The 20,778-nt window shown below is 34.2% G+C and overlaps 1 protein-coding gene across 1 annotated transcript; it reads right to left on the reverse strand.

Annotated features, from left to right (window-relative positions):
• Positions 1–484: 484 nt before the first annotated feature.
• Positions 485–14,609, reverse strand: LOC129004153 (G patch domain-containing protein 1). Its single transcript, XM_054432595.1, has 10 exons — positions 14,461–14,609; positions 10,603–10,823; positions 9,360–9,514; positions 8,617–9,004; positions 7,743–7,914; positions 7,170–7,378; positions 5,882–5,999; positions 4,091–4,394; positions 3,401–3,674; positions 485–1,236 (listed from the first exon to the last, which is right to left on the reverse strand). Exons 1-10 carry the CDS (start codon positions 14,525–14,527, stop codon positions 523–525), a joined length of 2,622 nt encoding a protein of 873 aa, XP_054288570.1. The 5' UTR covers positions 14,528–14,609; the 3' UTR covers positions 485–522.
• Between the last annotated feature and the right edge of the window lie 6,169 nt (positions 14,610–20,778).

The following is a 20,778-nucleotide window of genomic DNA, read 5'->3' on the forward strand; positions in this document are numbered from 1 at the left end:
TGTAACAGGTGGTTGGCAGAACTAAAATTCCCATAACTACACTAATTTATTATGTTATATTATATATAAAAATAGCAAAGTACTTATTTTGTTTTAAATAAATGTATCCTACTTTATACCTTCATAATACATAATTATGATACAAAATTAAAAATGTAAATTTCAGGAAAAAATAATAAATATTCCAAAATTTTGTCAAATTGCCGGTTGCGGCGTTTTATATTATAGAAGGAGTTGTCGAAATGGCAAACAATTTTAGGTAAATGTTCACTATTAAATGTCCTATCTAAAAATGCAACTTTTGGAAAATGTAAAAAAAATCAAAAATATGGCCCAGAGATAGTGGCGTATCCCCTTAACATTTTATCTCAGTAACACTTTTAACTATTGATAGAATGTACTGATAGAATACGTAGCTAATAATAAAATTGTTCAAGCCTGGTCAACTCCCTGAAACCAAAAAGGGAATAAAGTGTGATAAGGTTTTGATTTAAAAACTCAAAATACAAATAAAAGATAATTTTATTTCTTTTTCTTCTTTTTGTGTTTGTGTTTCTTTTCCTTGTGTTTTTTATTTTTCTTGTGTGACTTTTTTTTGTGTTTCTTCTTTGATGAGGGTTTATCAGAATCATCACTGTCACTCTTATCATTCTTTTCCACCCAATCGTCCTCACTATCACTAGAGCTATCCAGGGTAACTACACTAACTCTATTTTGTACATCAACCGACCTGCTTGATATTAGTCCAGATTCATCATGATCACGCAGAGAAGGAGTTTCATTTGTTGTTTTACTCACTTCTAACCTCTGATTTCTCGGTAAGGCTGGCCCAAACACTTCACTTTCTTCTGAGTGGTTTACTAATTTATTTTTTGATTCGTTTAAAGTTCTTGATATGTCACGCTTATCTTTGTTATTTTCAGAAATTAAATCCAAATTAGCAAATATTCCTCTAGGAGGGGATGTATTTCTTACAATATCTAATTTAGGTACATCTTGTGGTTTTGGACTAGGGCAATCAGATTTTGGTTTGTTCAATTTCTCAAAGTCCAGGTTAGCAAAGATGCCTCGAGGGGGGGAAGTATTCCTCAGAATATTTTGTTCTGTTGCTGTCACGATTTTCTGTTGCTGAGAAGTTGAAGTTTTGGTTTCATTTTCATTATCACTTTCATCACTGCTGCTGAGAAAGATCGCTTTGTAAAGGTCCATTTTACTTGTTGAGTCTGCTAATTGTTCCTAAAAAAAACACACATAACACTCTTATTATTACAATCTACAAGACATAACTCAACCAAAGTACTACTGAGGTTGAGATATTTTTTATAGGAATTGTATTTTATAATACGAGTATTATCATTTTATTAGCATGGAGAATATACTTACTTACTTACTGCTGTGGCCACTGGTACCCTAGATGGTACTTGGCCTCCCCAACACACTGCCTCCATAGGTCTCTGCTTCTTGCATCTTCCTTCCTTCTCCCTAGCTTCCTCAGGTCTTTCTCCACTTGGTCGAACCATCTAAGTTTCGGTCTTCCAAGGGGTCTTCTACCTTCTGGGTTATTCCTCAAGATGTTCTTTGATAGGGAGTTGTCATCTTTTCTCAGAATATGCCCTGCCCATCTCAGTCTTCTGCTCCGTACCTCAGCGACAATATCTGGATCCTTAAATAATTCTCTTAGTTCCCAATTATGTCTCGATCTCCATTGTCCATCCTCAAAAATCGGTCCGTACACTTTCCTCAAAATCTTGTTCTCAAATACAATAGCTTTCCTTTCTGATTTCTTGCTTAAGATCCAATTTTCTGAACCATACAGGAGAACTGGTCTGATGATTGTCTTATAAATCCTGAGTTTGGTGGTGTGGGATATTATTTTTGAAGTTAGTATCTTGTGACAGGCCGAAAAACTTTTTTGTGCTAGGTTTAATCTATTTTGTATTTCTAGCTCTTCATCATTATCGCTAGTGAGGATGACTCCCAAATACTTGAAATTTGTTACTATCTTAAATTTATACTGTTCAATTTCAATGTAGTTGTTATTTTGGTATCTTGGTTGGTCATCATCTTGTTTTCTTCCACATGTCATAAACTTGGTTTTCTCTTCATTTATGTATAGCCCCATTTTTCTTGTATGTTCAATAAGCATTTTTGTTACATCTTTCATTTCTTCTATATTATGTGTAATTAATACTATGTCATCTGCAAAAGCTAGCAAGTTTATGGAGAATATAGTGGGATGAAATAGTTGGAGACATGTTGAGTTGAATAAGAAGTAACAATGTACAGTAGGCCTATTCATAAATAAACAGTAACCCACAAACTGATACATACTTTCTCCCATTAGCTTGACATTGCAATTGTGTGTAGCACTTGGTGTGAAGTGTACACACATAAGTACCGAAATATAATATTACTAGTGTCCCTGTTGCTCGGATTCGAGCAATTGCTAAGCTGTAATACTTATTATAAGCTATAAGCGCTATAAAAAAAATAACATAGTTGAAGTTTGATGACTTTAAGATTCGACTAAAGGATTATGGAAATACTCAAGATGTATATAACAGATCGATATAATCAACATTTCTTGTAAACATCTTATAATTTTTCTAAAACTGATCTTGTTTTTTAGTGTTTTCTACAAATAGGCTTACTCATAGCCGCATTAGGTTGTCCATAATAACGATTATAAATTCTAAAAACAAAACATCATTTCTATTTCTTCTCCTTGGTGGTGTTCTATGACTTTCCTATGTTTCCATAGTTTATAAATCGGCTCTTTCAATGATTACTATGAAATGCAGCACAGTGTTGATTCAGTTTTCTTTTTAGTATATCAATTAGGCTCTCTCGCTTTTTTCCATAGTAATATTTACGCCAACCAAAATTCAAATAGTAAATATTTCATTTCGACCAAGTCAGTAAATGTTAATATCATACTGTTAAATTAGCAAACTTATTGCCTGTTTACAATTACTGTAACATATGTTCTTCTTCTCACTTTTAATTTCTGACAACATCTGGACTTTCATAACAATGTTTGTTTCCCATGTTAATCATAAGGAGAAATGCAAAACGTTAAATGGCCCCAGGGCCTCACTCTCTAATTATTTACCTAAAAAAAAGAAAGTTTCCTGCACAACTTCACGTTACGCTCTTTCCAATGACACCAAAAACATGTCAATCGGTTCAGTAGTTTCGGAGGAGTAATTGTCACAAAAATCCTGCTTGCGTATTAAATAAGTATATAGATCTTCTTAAGAACCAACATTTTCCCACATCTACTTAAAAAAATTGGCAAAAATTTTACACAAACACCTTATTTATTTGCTTCTTGATAGTTTAAATCTTGGTGTAATAGTATTTTTTCACCAAACCAGCAAAATTTAACTTAACCACTTACCAAATCTTCATCCTTGGATCTGGTTGGTGTTTCTTTATCTTCTACTGGCTGAATAGCTTCTTGAGATGAACATGTTTGCTTTGAAGTGAAATCAGAGCTGAGGGTCTCCATAGGGGTTTTCAAAGTACAGCTTTTAGTAGAAGTTTCCATTAAAATTTCCGGTTGACTGTCATTTACATCTGAAGTTGTTTTGTTGAATGGTGCAGCATCCAGAAAGTTGAAAACTGAAAACTTAGGTCGAGATGTTTTTGTTTGAACGGAAGGACCACTACCCCTGTGAAACAAAATCAAGATTATTCTTTTTACTTATTTAACTAGGTATCTTAAACCATGATTGCACCACTTATTTACTTCCTATACAACCCCAGTCAAACAAAAAGTGATAAACAATTCTGAATCAGGTTCTAAACGTTGCAATCCCTTAATATTTGTCAGCATAGCCTTAAATATACAACTACAGTAAACTAAAATGTTGATTGGTGTAGAAATATAATATTTCGTCTCTAAATGTAGTTATTTCTATTCAAGTACGTGTAAGAATTACTTGTGAACGGGAACAGTTAGCTAAAAAATTGGTTCCAAGCTACCTCACAAACAGATTAATCAAGTGCAAGACCATACAATTTATGGTAGAGGTTACTATAAACCTGAATTCCATCTCGAATAAAATTTACCAGGCCAAGAACTAACCTTGGTGGGGGAATGTTGAACCTCTTGCACAGTGTGTTGTGGGGCGTCCATTCACTGACTCTCCGTGTAAGTTTGCCAAACATCTTCATCTTTGCTGCACTCTTCACATCCTGATCGAGGTCCGTAGATCTCGCCACAGGCACCAGGGGATCTGTAGCGTCGTCTGCAGCACTAGCTTGTACAAAGCGGTCACTGAACGCAGCACTGAGCGGCCGATACAACCTAGCTGCTTGCTCAAATTCCACTCTCTCCCTCTCTCTTTCCCACTCCGTCATTGAAAATGGCTGCAGTTCCTTCAATGTTTCTGGTTTGAAAAAAATATATAAATAAATTATTCTCTACCGTATTCCAACACTTCTATTTTTAAAAATGTGAGAAAAGTGAGTAGCCTAGTGATGGCTTGAAACTGGGTCCCAGCTGTCCTTAATCATTGTGCTTCTAATGAATGATTTAAAACTTAATAACCAGATGACCTCAGTCGGTAACAAAGATACACAGATAATCTGACTCCATAATATTTTCAATCAGCATTCATGTTTGTTGTTGCTGTGTCTAAGAATTGATTTAAATATTTTGAACTTAAGACTTTTATGAAATGACTAGTTATAATTTGAGCTTCAATACATCCTCCATAGATTAAAAATGTAATATTTAATTAGAGAACAAAGTATTTTTGTTAGGGTTCCAGTTATTTTGGCTTATTGTATAATTTCAAATGGCATTACTTTAAAATACCGAATTGACATATGGTTGAATAATGCTTGGTAACTGTTTGTATCAGACTTGCACACTGTCAATATACTGGAAGTAGTAACTAGTAACAATAAAAATATCAACACAAACAGAAAAACAGAAAAAACAGTGCTCTAGTTCTACTGAAAGACATGGCTGTATTTTTGTTTAGACCCTTTAATATTGGTATTTACTCAGGGGAGGTATAGAAGAGGCTACGATGACAGCTGTGGGCTTCTTATTAGCTGAGGGAACGCCATTACCGTAACAAAACGGACAATAGACATCGGCCTCGGTGGTCTAATGGTTAGCATGCTGGGCTGATATACTGTAGGTCCCGGGTTCAAATCCCGCTGGTAGCGTTAACTTTTTGTCCAAGATTTTTTTATTATCAGCAAGTTTGGTTGGTTTGGTTCGGTTATTACAGTTTAATTTTATTATTAAGTCATTATAAAATTTTAATTGAGCAATTTCTAGTTTTATTTACAGAATTATTTTTCCGATTACTAAACTTTTGTTATATTATTTCTTTATCAGCAAGTTTGGTTAGTTCGGTTAGGTTATGATAGTTTAATTTTATAATTAAAAAATAATAAAATTGAATTTGAGGCATTTATAATTTTATTTTATGAACAGAACTATTTTTGCGATTAGTAAACCTTCATTGCCAAAGTGCTCTCTACTACAGCGCTGTTCGCGGAGGAATATTGAACTAAATGCCTCATTCGTACCTCCCCTAAGTCAGACCCTTTAATATTTTGTTGATTCATAGACAAAATCTTAGAACATTTTACACTGTCTAGACAATTTCTATTTTAGTCATCAGAACTGACGTCATAGTTTAATAATAAATATCATCGTCTAATATGTAGATCAATATAAGCTTGTGCAAGGTAGGACTCATCTATCTATATACAGTAGCCTAATTTAAGAAATAATTTTTTTTATATAAAATCAAATTTTTCCTGTCTACCTACTCTACAGATTTATAATAGTAAAATTTACAATTTGCCCATGGCCCCCTTGTGTACTTATATTTGTATGGTGTCAATAGCTAACCTTCTCGTCCCTGTTTTGAAAGAGTCAGAAATTTCTCGTATCGTTCCTGTTTTTCAGGATCAGCCACAAATGGGCGGAATGAAGTTGTAGTCCTTTCTATTTCTGGTGCTGCCTTGGGCTGTGGAATAATTATAATTTTCAATAAAGATCACTGTGTACATGGTTTTGTTTATGGCAAGAAAAATGTTGTCATAATTGTTATTTGTAATGCTAATTTGTATTAGATGATTGGAATCTATATTGATTCACAAATATAATGGTAAAAACATATCGAAAAGACTACGCACAGCAAGATTTGCTCTAAAGATAATTCGGGATACTAAAAATTTATGAATTCAAATAGCAGTATAAAACGCCTAATTTTAATTTTAATCGATTATGATTTTTTTGTCCTAGGACATTACTTTACTCCTGGGGCACTAGCCCAGGATAGTTTTTCATATTACTTAGGTTAGACCTTGAAACTACATTAGACTTGCACCACTTCTCTAAAGGGCTGGGAGAGGGGTCGCAGGACAATTATTCAAAGTTGTTTTTAGGGAATTCCTTGCTCGGTTTGTTTTTTTATTGTCTTTTTCTAAGTAGAAACTTTGAATCATCAAAAATATCATTTGAATTCACAACGATTATTAAGCGTTTTCCATGACTGTTTATCACATTACTTCAGGCTAGACCTATTGGTATGCTGCATTATCACTCACAGATAAACTCCACTGCTGATTTGGTGGGATTTTAATCCTGGACCGAAAGTTCTGTGCTAAACCACCAGCACAGACCAGCTCGCTCCACAGAGCAAGATTAATCGATTATGAATCATGGAATTGTAAGGGGCTCATCAAGACAGGCCAAACAAATGTTATCCTTCAATAAAGACCTGTTAATTAATATAACACATAATATAAAGAGTCCTTCATAACACGTTGTGAAAATGTATTTATTCAGTTTAAAGTTTTAACATTGTATTGCTTTTATATTTCCAAACTGGCATTAAGGGTTACCAGTGATTTTGACAAATTTATCCAGGGCAATCAACAATGTCATCCCGATAACACTAAATTATAGCTAATCCAAAATATTATAAAACTAGTCAAACATCTAGACTTAAAAACTTTCACTAGATACACACACAGTAAATGGGGCAAAAAAGTTTAAAATAAATACCGGCGGAGACTAAGAACATGACCTCCTTTCTTTTCTAAACTCAAATTATTTCTGAAAATTTTACTTTTGGGGAGGGTATTTGTTTTTAACACAAATTTAATGAAAATATTTTTAAAAATTTACACACCAGTATTTTAGTGGATGACAATTCAGGTTCATTGACTATCACAGCCCTTTCAGCAGCAGTTAGTCTCTTATCAGTGACCTTGAGTATATCAGTGACCTTGGGAGCACTGAACCTGCTTTGTTTGACCTCATGTTGAGGGGTGAAACCAGCAGGAAGAGGTGGAGGAGGATAAGTCTTCCTAACTAAGGTTTTTGACGACAGCTCAAAACCTGAAAAGTCAATTAAGTGATAAACTTTTAAAATTTCTGTTTGAAAGTATGAAATCGGATCATATGGATTAATCTAGGAAATGTACTTCATGCATTTACCAAAACATGATAATCAAGATACTCTTTAAGAAGTACTGTACTATCCAATCAAACACTACAGTAAAATTACTACTACAGTATATTAATGAATTACTGTGGATACTTTTGGATGTGTGGTACTTTTGTTTACAGTACAATGTAAACAGTACATCCTACTGTATTAGATTTTAACAATTAATTACCAGTACTGTACATGTTTAATTGTTTAATTTATTCACATTCAAGTAATATTTAACGGTCACATCTACAGAACAAAATTCCATACCTTCTAAAACATCTGCGGAAGTCTGAGTTTTAGACATTTGCTTTTTGTTGCGTTCCTGCTGACGTTTCTCAGCCAACATTTGTGGTGTGTCGAGAGCAAAGTCATACTGACTCATATCATCTGCAGCATAAATGTCTTGGTCTTCTCTTTCAAAAGCGCCAACTCCAAAGGCCTGATTGAAAAATGGTATCAAAGTAAACATAGCCTACATGATGTATGTGGTGCTACTTTGTTGGCTGATGTTTTTCTTAAAAATAAATTTTTAAATCAACATAAAATGAGGAAAACACAGAGCCAAAACCAGACCTGGAAAGGTTCATCCTAGCCAAAACAACAGTGGTGAAGAATTATGAACTTGGACTTATTGAAGCCAAGTTTTGGTATCTGATACATTATTGCAGACATTTCCATCCCAATAAAAGTTTCAACTTTGAGGGGACAAAGAATGACAACTAAAAACTCTTTCCAAAAAGCTGGAGTTTGTAATTTAATCCACTGCTGTTTTGCCTGGGATGAACCGTTTTTCAGATTTGCAGCAATGTGCTCTTCTAATTTAATTTAAGGTAGCCTACTACTCAACCTATGCTCTTATTAAAGATTTTCTTCCTGACTCCTTGTGGATTGTCCCCAGGACAAGAGAATTGATATTTTTTCAAAATAGATTTTTAGTTACAGTAGGCCTACTTGTCAGTAAAGCTTTGTTGCACCATCTGCAATTAAAAAAAATCTGTTCCCAGACTTGGACCCATAGACCTATTAGGTTTAAACCCCTTTCTATTGAAATAATTTATCACTAAAACACTAAATTTAAAAATAAGATCAAACTTCAAAGCAGCTTAAATTTGATAGGTATAAACAAACTTCTTAACCTTACCTGACCTCGAATATTGACTTTTTTCTTTTTTTCACTCATAATCAGAGAAGACGTAGCCGGACCAAATAAATCTATGTGGGAAGATAGAACAGGCCTTCTGTCAAGGCCTGAATAACCGAGGCCAAAACAGTCATCCTTAGGCTTGACAGTCCATGCATCAAAATCATCCGGAGCAAATGTCACATCAGGGTCAATATCATCATCCTCCTCGGACTCGTCTGATGTTCCTCTCAGTGTTGATTCCTGGTTTGGCAGAGCACAGCCATAAACTTTTACTTCATTTCGAGACTTTCTTGAAACTATTTTTTCAGACTTGGAAAGCCTCGGACCAACACCTTGTCCTGGTTTCCAGCCCATCTTTTTCAGCAAACGAATTCCAATTGTTTCCCTGAGGGAAAAGGAAAATTAAGTACAGAATTATTATGAGATACGTATATAGGCTAGATATGTTTTGATTTTCACTGGGTGAGAATATTTTCTCCATGCAAAAAAGGATTTGTTTTTAAAAATCCTTCCACGGTGCCATTGTAAACATGGCCTGAGATCGTGGGCCATAACTTGTCTCGCAGTCACGTCGCCATCGTGAACATCTCCCCCCCCCCCCCCACAGTGAGGGCTTGGACATTATGTTAAAACAATAAAATCAATTTCTAAAAAAAAAAAACAAGACAAAATTAGTAAAAAAATCTAAATTGCATTCAAGACTTAACCTATTGTGAAGCAAATGTATTCAAGTAGGCTACCTGACAGGTTCAATGAGGGTGCTGAGGACCGGAGTGCCAGGAATAGGACCGTCCGAGACCTGTGGAAAATGACGTTTCCTACTTGGACCTTGATCCTCGCTGTAGTCTCCCTTTGGACGCAACACTTTTGGGGCAATACCAAACTCATCCATGTCCTGCAAAAAAATACACACTACAATAAACTACAAAATGGAACACTCAACACTGAGTACCCTTGATAAAAAAATAATTCGGCCTACCCTAGTTTTGTTGTACTGTGTGGATATGATAATCTTAAGCTACATTAAACTTGAGTGAAAAAAAGGATTTTTTAGCGCATTGAGTTTACAAAACATATACCGTACGTTAGTTGTTATACTTACATTTTTTAAGCACTTACGTTTAGGGTTCTAAGAGCTGATAAAACATTAATTTAGATAAGTTTTTGAATCATCAGACGTTTGAACTAAATATGCAGGGAACACTTCATGCATCTTCAAAACAAGGACCTCTAATTAATGATGGCCTAGATGTTAAGTACGCCTATAGATGCTCGAAACCAAAATTTTAGGTTTAACATTAGGCCCAGCGCACACAGTGTGACTGTTTTACAACAACTGTTGCAAACCAGTTGCGTCTGGAACCAGGTTTGCAACTGAAACAAAACTTTTGTCCGCACACGGTGTGACTGCTTTACAACTACAGTTGCGTCTATTGTGCAATCAGTGGAGTGCAAATTTAGTGCAGTTAAGTTGTTTTAAGGCCTTAAGTGTGCTTACTACGTCGGACTCAGACGAAGAAGACGTTATTAGCTATTATCAATACCGAAGACAGCGAAGGGTACTGAGAGAGCATTGGGTTCAACCTTATTTGAGCAAGGATGTTAGTACTAGGCTGTTTGTAGCAGCTAGAGCTATTCGGATAGGAAATTGTAAACACTAAAACACTATTCGGCCGTAAAAATTCCACCAAAATACCACCAAACACCACAAAAACACCCGTGGTCTCGTGCAACTGAAGTCTGCAACGCAACTACAACGTCGGGCCCACGGTTGTATGTGACTGGTTTCAAACTTTTTTTGAAATCGCATACAACCAGTTGCGTCGTGTGCACGTCCCCACTGCAATACATTGCCGAGGTCTCAAAACAGTGGTTTGCAACGAAAGTTGCAAAACAGTCACACCGTGAGCGCTGGGCCTTAGCCTACAATGAAATTTGTGAGCAGAATAGTCTACCGCAAATAAAAAAAAAAACTGTACTGACCTCATCATCCATAAAATCTTCAGGTTTTTGAAACTGTGCCTTTGATTTTGATGAACGTGATGACTTGAACTGAGATGGTTTCCAACCTTCCAAAGAACCAACAGTGTTAAAAAATCCGGCTGAGAACCCTCCGGTGAAGGCCCCATGAAATCTTCGTCGTCCATGTTTGTCTTTGGCAACCTGATCTTCTACTGTCACTGGTCTTTTCTTTGGGATAGTATCTGTAACAAAACTTGTATAGGTAAATATTATTTAGGCTACATTTATAGTATAACTTACTTGGCCTACTTAGAGGATATTGCAGTGTCATACACTACCACTGGGATAGCTTACCAGTAACTTATCATTAGCAGACAGCTCTCACACTAACTTAATATGATGATACTACACTTTACGTACACACAGACACTGATTTTATCTCAACCAATATTTTGACAATCTTATCTTAAGATGTTCAAGAATGGGATGCCAGATTACATTCTATTAAACATTCATGAACAAATAGCCTAAACCCAATTATGAGTTATTAGGCATATATTTTTATATTGTAAGCTCTGGTGGGAGGAACAACAGGGTTGAAAATAATGAGTAAAAATTGTCGTTGAGCTTTAGTTATAGTTCATATTGTGCTTTGGTCTTTTACGCTCTGTTTGACTTAGGATCATCAGACGAAAAGGATTTAGAGGTTACTCGACTTTGACAACACAATTTAACCTTTCAGAGGGCGCATAGGTTTCTGAAACGGGAGAGGGCACACCTGGAGGTTACTTCCAGGTAAATAAAAACAAAACACAAACATTTATCAAGTAATATTTGTATTTTAGTGCACAAACTAGTACCGGTAGGTTTTATTTTTTATTTTAAACATCAAAAATGTGTTTAGTGAACTCCTAATTATAAAATACATCATGAGGTTAATTTAAATTGTACCACAATGTACTATAGGCCTAATGTGATTCTAGATTATGAAACTCTCAATCGGTTTACTAAATGGTCCTGTACGTACATATGATTTTCGTGAATCTCCCTTTCAACACTGACTAAGAGTGTTACAATTCAAACTTTATCTTCTCCACTCATCTTGTTAAAACTATATATTTACTAGGCTGTATAATGTCATGAATCGAATAAAGATAATTATTTAGGTACAGTAATCATTTACACTCTATAATCAACACACACAGAAGCTGCCTCCAGGCCGTCACAAGAATCGACAAAGCGCCAGTGGCGGTCCCAGGGGGGGGAGGTATATATCCTCCACAGAAATATTTTATAAGCTAGCATACATAACTTACTACTAGCTTGAGCATATATTAGAGCCCAAAACGTATAAAAATATGTTTTTAGGCTTAAAATTCAAATTAATGAAGTAGCCTAGTACCTAGTTAATTTAAGATATTCCATACCCCCCAGACCCCCGGTGGTCATTCTCCCCCCGAATGAAATCCTGGGACCGCCACTGCAAAGCTTAGTATTTTTTAGTATTTTTATGCAACACTAATAATAAAACTGTAAAATAACACCTTAGGCCTACCGAAGGAGAAGAAGACAAATTCCTGTAGACTGTAGTGATGTTTGATGTAGGCCCTAGACGGTACCATGTATTTCAGAAAATAGTACATGAGTGAAAATTTAAAAACGTACGTTTTCATGTCCCTGGCCTTTTACTTCGTAGATACTGGATTTGTAGTTTATTATTATGTGTTTTTATATTTTTTGGGACGGGGGCAACATGTTACACACATTTATTTAGTTTTAAAAAGGTAGGTTCTAGGTATTTTTTTCGTATTTTTAAAGTCTCGAAATTCACGACCATGACGTGTCCCTAGGGTACATTTTCCAACTTTCACGCTGTTTTTAGACTAATTATTCATGCCGAAATATATAAAGCCATATTTTTATGTCATCAATGGTTATTAAACTTACAAAAAAGGAGCATATTATAATTTTATTGTCATTGCAAACTGACTACCATGACAAAATAAGTCTGTCCCTCGATTTGGCGTCACGACCATTGGGAAAAATTTTCAACTTTGGAGCACGACAGTGGCAAGCCTGGCGTCGATGGAGTCAGTTGGTTTTAGAGACTAGTTCTGGGTGTACGTCAGGATTGTAGTGCCGGTCGTTTCGAGTTGAAAGGAGGAATTACAAGATTAATAAAGGAAAGATTGTGTTTTTTGTAATTTTGGTGTGTCCATGACCGTACGTAGTCATTCGATGAAGTAGACATGGTGTTAATTTTTGTTCATAAGATATTTCAATTGCTAGAATAACCTAGAAGTCCACTTTGTATCCTCGAACATGAGGTGCAGGGCTACCGCCAGAACAGAGCCAAATAACACGTAATTTCACGACCAAAGTTTCACGACCATCGCGGGTTTTTTCACGACCAATCCAGCCTTATGGATTATAGTGTGTTTGGTCGTGACAATAACTTTAATATAATTGTAAATTGAACAGTTTAGTTCAATTGAAACACATATTTTTATTATAACTAACAGTATAATTAGAGGATTGTTTAGAAAGATTTAGATTATTTCAGACAATTCACGACCGTACCGCTTGTCCCTGACCATCACGTTTATGATTCCTATCATAAAAATTTCAAAAATTAAAATATCGTCATATTTCAATGTTTTATACACAAAAGAAGCACACCTATATACAAACATAACGATTTTTCGGGTCTCAGGTAAGTTTTTCCGGAGTTATACAAACTTAAAACGATTTTATTGGCTTTTTTCAATTTTTTGAGTTTTTTTATTTTTTTCTAGAAAGACCAAATATACCAAAAGCTCAGTGACCTTTTTATTGTATAATGGTCATAAAAGTAAATTAGTTTATAGCAAAACATAGTTATAAAAATAATATTAACTATTTTTAATATTCATTTAAACGTCCGTTATGGTCGTGACAGGATTTTGTGTTTTTCCACTAAAGATGCTCTTTAAAAAAAAAAACTACCAAAGATATTGCGTTACCATGGACATTTTATGAAACTTCAAATGTTAATGAAATAAAAAACTAATAAAAGTTTTGAAAAAAGGGGAAAAAATTTTGCAAAGTGCTTTTCCTGAAAACGTACGTTTTTAAATTTTCACTCACATATACTTATTTACAGTTTGTTTTTCAATCTTCTTCACACTCCTCTATGATGGAGAGTGGTTTCCTGCAGAAGGAACATGACAGATCCTAGCCCAGCCCCAGAATACGCCAAATAAAAGTCCAGTAAGTAACTTAGGTCCATCAGTTTTGCATTGTTACTTAGTTGTAGTATTTAGTCATGAGTACCTCACTATATTGTAATTCTTATTGTAAATTGGTGAAATCCGTTGGCAATAAATAAATAAATAAAAAGCGCACACGGAAGCTACTTCCAGCCTCATACAAAACTGAACAGAACTTAACAAATATAAATAAGTTAAGTTAGTAGGGGTGAGTTTTGACCTTCACCTGATTCTAGGAATGAGGTACAGTAAGGTACAGTGACACTCACACTGCCGACATGACATGGTTGCTTTTAAATTATGCACGGTCATTTTTTGCAAGAAGGAAGCAGCTGAGACTAGGGATGAAAGGATGTTGGGACTAGGCCTAGGCCTAAATTTCAATGACAATAAAAATAAATGATGATTTGACCCAACAATTAACTTAGGTATTTTTCTTTTTTTTAGTTGAACGTAGAACACAAAAATATAAAATGGGTTGTCAGTCAAAAAAGAGTGTAGACCTAACTTAAAGAGATTCTAAATCCTAAATAAGCCTAGGTAGGGTATTTAAAACGTAACTGTGCATATTGTTACAGTCAGTACTTATTTTTATAATTGCTAGAATAATGAATTATTAATTAATCCTTGCCTTCGTCAAGTTCTTCTAGTGGTGTCCCATAAGAAACATAGTCTTCCTCTTCACTTTCAGATGACATTTCACAATTAAATCAGAAGAACCTAAATCAATTTGTTTTACAATAGGCTATTAAACCATTCGTTTAGTCTGATTTAGTTTAGGTAAATAGTTTTACAAACAAACAACTTGTCTAAAGTCACTGTTTACATTACTTTGCTTTTGGTATAGGCCTAGTAGTAAGTGCTATTATTATTATTGTCTACAAAAAAGTTGAGGTTATGTTTATCTGTTTAACATTTTTTCTCCTCCTTATCTGTTATACTTAGGGAGGGAATTGGCGTTTTTTGTACCATGCAGCTCCAGAGTAAATTTTTCCAATTACACACCATTTTAGCTAAATAGCTAATTTTAGCTGAAATAATATAAAAATATGTTTTTTAATTCCATTGTTAGATGGATATGATATAGAACTTTTTTTAAATGGCTATCAAGTGGGTTTATACATCGGGACTACATTGTACTCTTGCTACCAACTTGTAAATATGTATATAAATCTAGTTTTTTTTTCTCGGTCTACCCAGCAAGAGCCACGAGCTGGTCAAAGACGTCGAGGGAGTAAGTAATAAGTAATATAAGTAATTTCTTCACAAAATTTAGGTGGTTTTAGGGGAAGAAATCTATCCCCTCCAATTAATCCTACCTTTAAAACAATAGCTCAACAACAGCTAAGGTTTAGCAACACGTCAATCAGCTGCAACATACGTTAGGTAAGCATAATGGTAGTGGGGTGACCCTCATCAAACTGCCTAAATTTTGAGTATTTCACTTCTCAAGGATAACAGATGTTTCCTTTTAGAAGTTGTTCTTTCTCGACATTCGACATAGCTACCTTCCGCATTTACAATAAATTAAAAACTAGATTTTGCCATGAAAAAGACAGTTGATAAGGATTATGGGGTATGCACAACCACGTTATAACCCAGACAACATGAGGCTATTTTTATCCTATAAGCAAAAGACTGAGACAGGCGAACATCGTGCAGTTTCAAAAATATATTACTTAAGAATTAGAGATGTCCTAACATTGACTATGAAGTACCCTATGTAGTTATTGGGAATTCAATAACATAATAAAAATATACTGTTCATATTATCATAGTTTCTTTCATAATGTTTATTAGATATTTACTATATTCAGTTTTATTTCATTTTATTAGTTCAAAATAAATGGAACAAAATATAATAAACTATTTGTAAGTTATTGATTTTTCCTCTGGCAATATGGACTTTTGTCAAAAATGAAGTGTTTTATGCTGTTATTCAAAAATTAAACTAATAGGAAATGAAAACAAATTCCTACTCCTTATAATCAATCAAAGGTAGTGGCCCAACTACTCCAGTCTCTTTTTCGCACTCAACAATTTGAAAAAAAGAGCCTGGAAGAATCAGATTTAGCTGGCACAATAGCTATGTTAGTCCCTTTTTCCCTCAAAGCTTCTGCTAACAAACTTATACCCTTCACCCGGGGGAGCAATGCCATCCTGACATCCTTATCTAGCTGTACAAAGATGTAAGAAACAGAAGATACATTGAATGGTACACTTAAGTGGTGTCTAGCACCAATTTTTTTCCTCATCCCCTTCCACTCTCCTTTCCCCACTGAACACACTTTCACAGCACTCACTCTTACTTTAATCTGAAATGGGACCATACTAATGTCTAGGTATTTTCAGCCAAGCATGAATGGAGATGAGTGGCACGATCTTGTAGTGACTAAGGCCGACATTTTTCCTTGGTAGGATGACCCTGCGCTACAACTGCTGTAAAAATATGCTATGTAGCAATCACTGTTCTGACTCATACCTTTTTCGATACTAGTAAATTTCTGCCTTAACATACCAGAGCTAAAAGCAAAGGGTTTTCCTGTAAGCATGTATCCTCTGTATCTACCTGTGAGCATTATTCAGGCGAAAATCACATGTCTGATTTCTTTTACTGCTTTACTACTCTGACAACCTGGCCGGCTTATTGTTGGATTTGAGCTCCCTGCACTCTCCATCAGGGCTTTCCTCCTGAGCTCTGTAATTTTGTATGTCTTACCAATACACTTTATGAGGCATAGACATTTAGAGGTAACAAGCATGCTAGGTAAGTTGCAGGGTGAAGGCCAGGAAGTTCTTGACCTGATCCCTAGAGATTTGCTCCTGAATGAATGAATGAATGAATCCTTTTTATTTCATTACAGTACATCATTTACAATGGTACAAACAACAATTACTGAAATGTAATCCCCAAATGGGCTAATGCCTGTGGTTGGGGATTGAGTCCATCATCCGCACAATAAAACAATAAATTTAGGCTAAAAAAAAGGGAAAATAATATATATTGTACACAGAATTTTGTTTACTGTAGAATTTTTGTACACTGAAGAATAGCAGACCTAGTGCTTAAAGAAATTAGAACTACCATGAAAACTCTGTCTACTTTTTTTCCTAAAAATGTCACAAAGTAGCTGAAATGGATGATGTCATCACTGAGTATTGTAACCATCGATCTCTAGAGATTTATGATGGTAACATATCCGATGTCGCTTTCGCTCACTGCATCTCAGCTTATTTCCAAACTCCTAAACACATGAGTGAAGGATTGGCTGAAGTTTTTGCAAAGAGATTTGAGATTTGGTAAATCCACGTTAACTGACTACTGCGATAAGAATTTAACACGTCAGAATTCTTCCAATGGTGTTGCTGACTGCTGTGTATGGACTGGTCACTAAACCAAAATATTTCTTAAATGCCAACAACCTTCTAAACTACATAGAAACACCTAACTCTATTTTTAAACAATATTGGCTGCTGATTTTAAAACAAACAAATTTAAGACATTGATCTGCTTGCCGCTATGCTGTGTACGTGATTGCATCAGTCCATCTCACTTTATAGTAGTGATGTGTCAAAACCGAATCTCAAATCTCAAAACCATCAAAACTTAGGAAAAGTTTCTGTTTCGAGATTCGATCACCAAGTTTCGAGATTCAAAAGTTTCGAAATTGAAGATTTTGGCAGTTTTATTTTTGAAACTGCTGACATTTTTTTTGTGCCATTGTTATTGTTTTTAACACTGTTTCCAAAGAAGCTGGTAGCAACAGAGCAGACATCACCATTAACAGTAATGAAACAAGTAAATTTTATCCTGAACTTCAAAAGGTATCTTAAATACTATAACTGGTACAATTCAGTTTCACTTTCACATCAACTTTACTAAACACAAAGAAATATATTGACCACTAAATGTTCTAATTAATCTAATATTCATGTTTATGTTGGTGTTAGAAGTTTAATTAATTTTTTTTGTTGGTTGTTTATGAAAAATTATGTTGTATTGGGTTTTAAGATTATCAGTCACATTCACATAATTATGTTAATGTTATGTCACGGTCAGGAGTCGATCTCCTTCAGTTTTGATTGCATACTTAACATTTTATGATTATGTGTATTTTTTGTTACCTTGACCTTTGTAACCAGCTAAGTAAAAAAGTTTCGCGTTTAGGTTTTGAGATTCGAGATTCGGGATTCGATTTTTAAAGTTTCGGTTTCGGTTTTGAGATTCGAAATTTCTGGTTTTGACCATCACTACTTTATAGATAACTTATTTGATTTAATCCACCATTAGATTGGCCTTGGGACTTTGAGCTGTTCGAAAAATCTTTCCTTGTCCAGTTTGCTCACATTCTGGCCAACTGAGTTTAAGGTACTGAATATGAGAGATAAGAATATGATCAACAGAATTTCTGGATGTACCAGCACACATACTGTTAGTATATATAATGATTTGTAAGTATAATGGTTTGAGATCTTATATGCTACACTGTCAATTGTGTTGTTTGGCAGTATGTGGATTTATCTTCCTGGAGAGAGTAAGACATTTTTCAGGTCCAGCTAAACTGTAACCTACCTCCTTCAAAATTACTCAAGAAATGTAAAGGCAACCAAACAACATAAATATTTGTAAAATTCTTTAATAATTTATGTTATGTAAAGTTCAGAAATAATACATGATAAATGCTAAGTACAATACAATATATAAAAACACACATACACACTGGGTCAACAGACAACATAACCTAACAAAATTGTTACAACTTATATTAATAATATACAAAATTTTAAATAATTAACTTGTTAATGCTATAATAATACAAATTGACAATATTTTGATTACAAAAAAGGTTAGGCCTACATAATCCCTGCTGAAAAATACACATTTATGTAGAGCTTTTGTAAAAGCTGTACGGCATACATCCATGTAAAAATACAATAGATTGGCGATTGAGCCTTTGATATATCAAAACAAAACATTTTAACACAACAAACAATAACTGCCAATTCAACGTTTAAAATCATCCATTATACAAAATCACATTCCTTTGAGAAATTTTAGGGACAAGCTATTTTATTTGAAAGGGTATTGAAGGCTGAAAAAGATAATTGGAAATAAAACCACTCTAATTATAAAATGTCGAAAAATACCCCCACCACAGCAAACCTGGCAAATTTATGTTTGCTGATTGGATTTCTATTAAAATACTTACTTAAAAATATCAAATTTTTGCACTATTTAAATAACATGAGGTTTAATGGGTACTTACTTGGGTTTGCTGCTACAGGGATATAAAAGTAATTTTAGTGAAATGTTAATATACTACTATAAAATCAATAAATTTGCCAAATTTAAATATAAACTAGGAAACTACAACAATTTACTTATTCTACACAAAAATAACACGAGGATTTTAAATTTAGTTTTTTTTAACACTTTCTCAGTAACCATTAAGCCTACAACAATGCTTCAATACACTCAATTATTTGTTTTTGTAAGGTCTACGCAATTGTTTGGAAATAAATTGCCGAAGTTTATGTTTTAAGGGGCAAAAATGGAAAAACTACTATTTTACCCTATAAATCTCGTTCTCATAGTCTGATCATGCTAGTTCATGAACTCGATCAAATATTCCTATGTTTAGACGCTTGTATCAAATATTTTTAATAGGTAAATAATTTATATCGGATAATTTTTACTCGAGTTATCGTGCAAAGAGACACACTCATACCAATATATGATTTGAACTAATGGTGTTTTTTATTTCAGGGTGCATACAGCAAAAAAAAAACCCTGGTCCTGGGTCCAGGTCTTACCATGAGACCTTCGGCAATAGTTTATTCCCTATATGGGAAATTCGATAAGAACAACTTATCTTCCAGCAGGCTTCAATACCTATACACATATTGACACGCAAAACTAAAAGATATAACAACATAATTGTTTGAAAATATTTTAACAACATTGCTACCTCACAAGTAATAACACCAGATTAATCCATCAAACGGATTTTTAAAATTCAAAAGAAATAAGAGTAAGGGTTTCATGATTATTTGACAAGACAATGCATGAATGGTTATATCGATCCTTTTAAGACTGTGAGCAACACCCATGACTAAAGTGAAAGCAAATCTTCAAATGAGTATGATTTTTAGTATCCACATATCCACAATACAGACATTAATAATTTATCACAATATTGTAATATTTATATAAAAATTAGATACTACCAACAACTATTCCTGTAAATCTACAAATAGTGATGGATGCCATGAGATTGTATACTATAAAACCTACTAAATCGCAATAATATTAAACTTTATGCTAATAATATCGTATACAATTGAGCAGCAACAAATTTCACAAAATAAGCAAAACAATAAGATACGGTACACATCACAAAACATTCATTGTAAGAGTAAATCTCAAAACTATCACTATATGCTTAAATATTTGAAAAAAATTCAAACTGCTTAAATGTGCATATTTCAGCAAGGACTTAACACAGGAAAACTTAATACTATGAAAATATCACAATGCAGTCAAGCTTATGTACAATTGAAACATGTATTCTGTTGATCAATGTGAGGGGAGTGGGGTTGGTCCCAACTAAATGGAATCAAATATTGCCGGCTTGAGCAAAACGGAATGTTTAAAACTACCTTCAAAATAATGTCATGGTTCAAAATTTGGGAAGAGCAAAAATAGGAAGAGGGTATTGAGTTGTAATTCAATAGTGAAGGTAGTTCTCGAGAGTCTAAGAATATACTTTAGTTAGGGTAAACAAATACTATACTATATCAAATCAACCAGTACAATTTCATATATTTTAAAACTACTTTAAAACAAATTATTTGTACGGCATTCAATAAAATGATAAAATCGGTCTATTTGAGTTCAAACCTGAACAGAAGATTTTGATGGGGGAAGTTTAAATGTAACATACAATTT

Source organism: Macrosteles quadrilineatus, unplaced genomic scaffold (genome assembly GCF_028750875.1).
Source record: "Macrosteles quadrilineatus isolate MER2022 unplaced genomic scaffold, UCM_ALF_1.0 Scaffold_9__3_contigs__length_116548681, whole genome shotgun sequence".
Lineage (NCBI taxonomy): Eukaryota > Metazoa > Arthropoda > Insecta > Hemiptera > Cicadellidae > Macrosteles > Macrosteles quadrilineatus.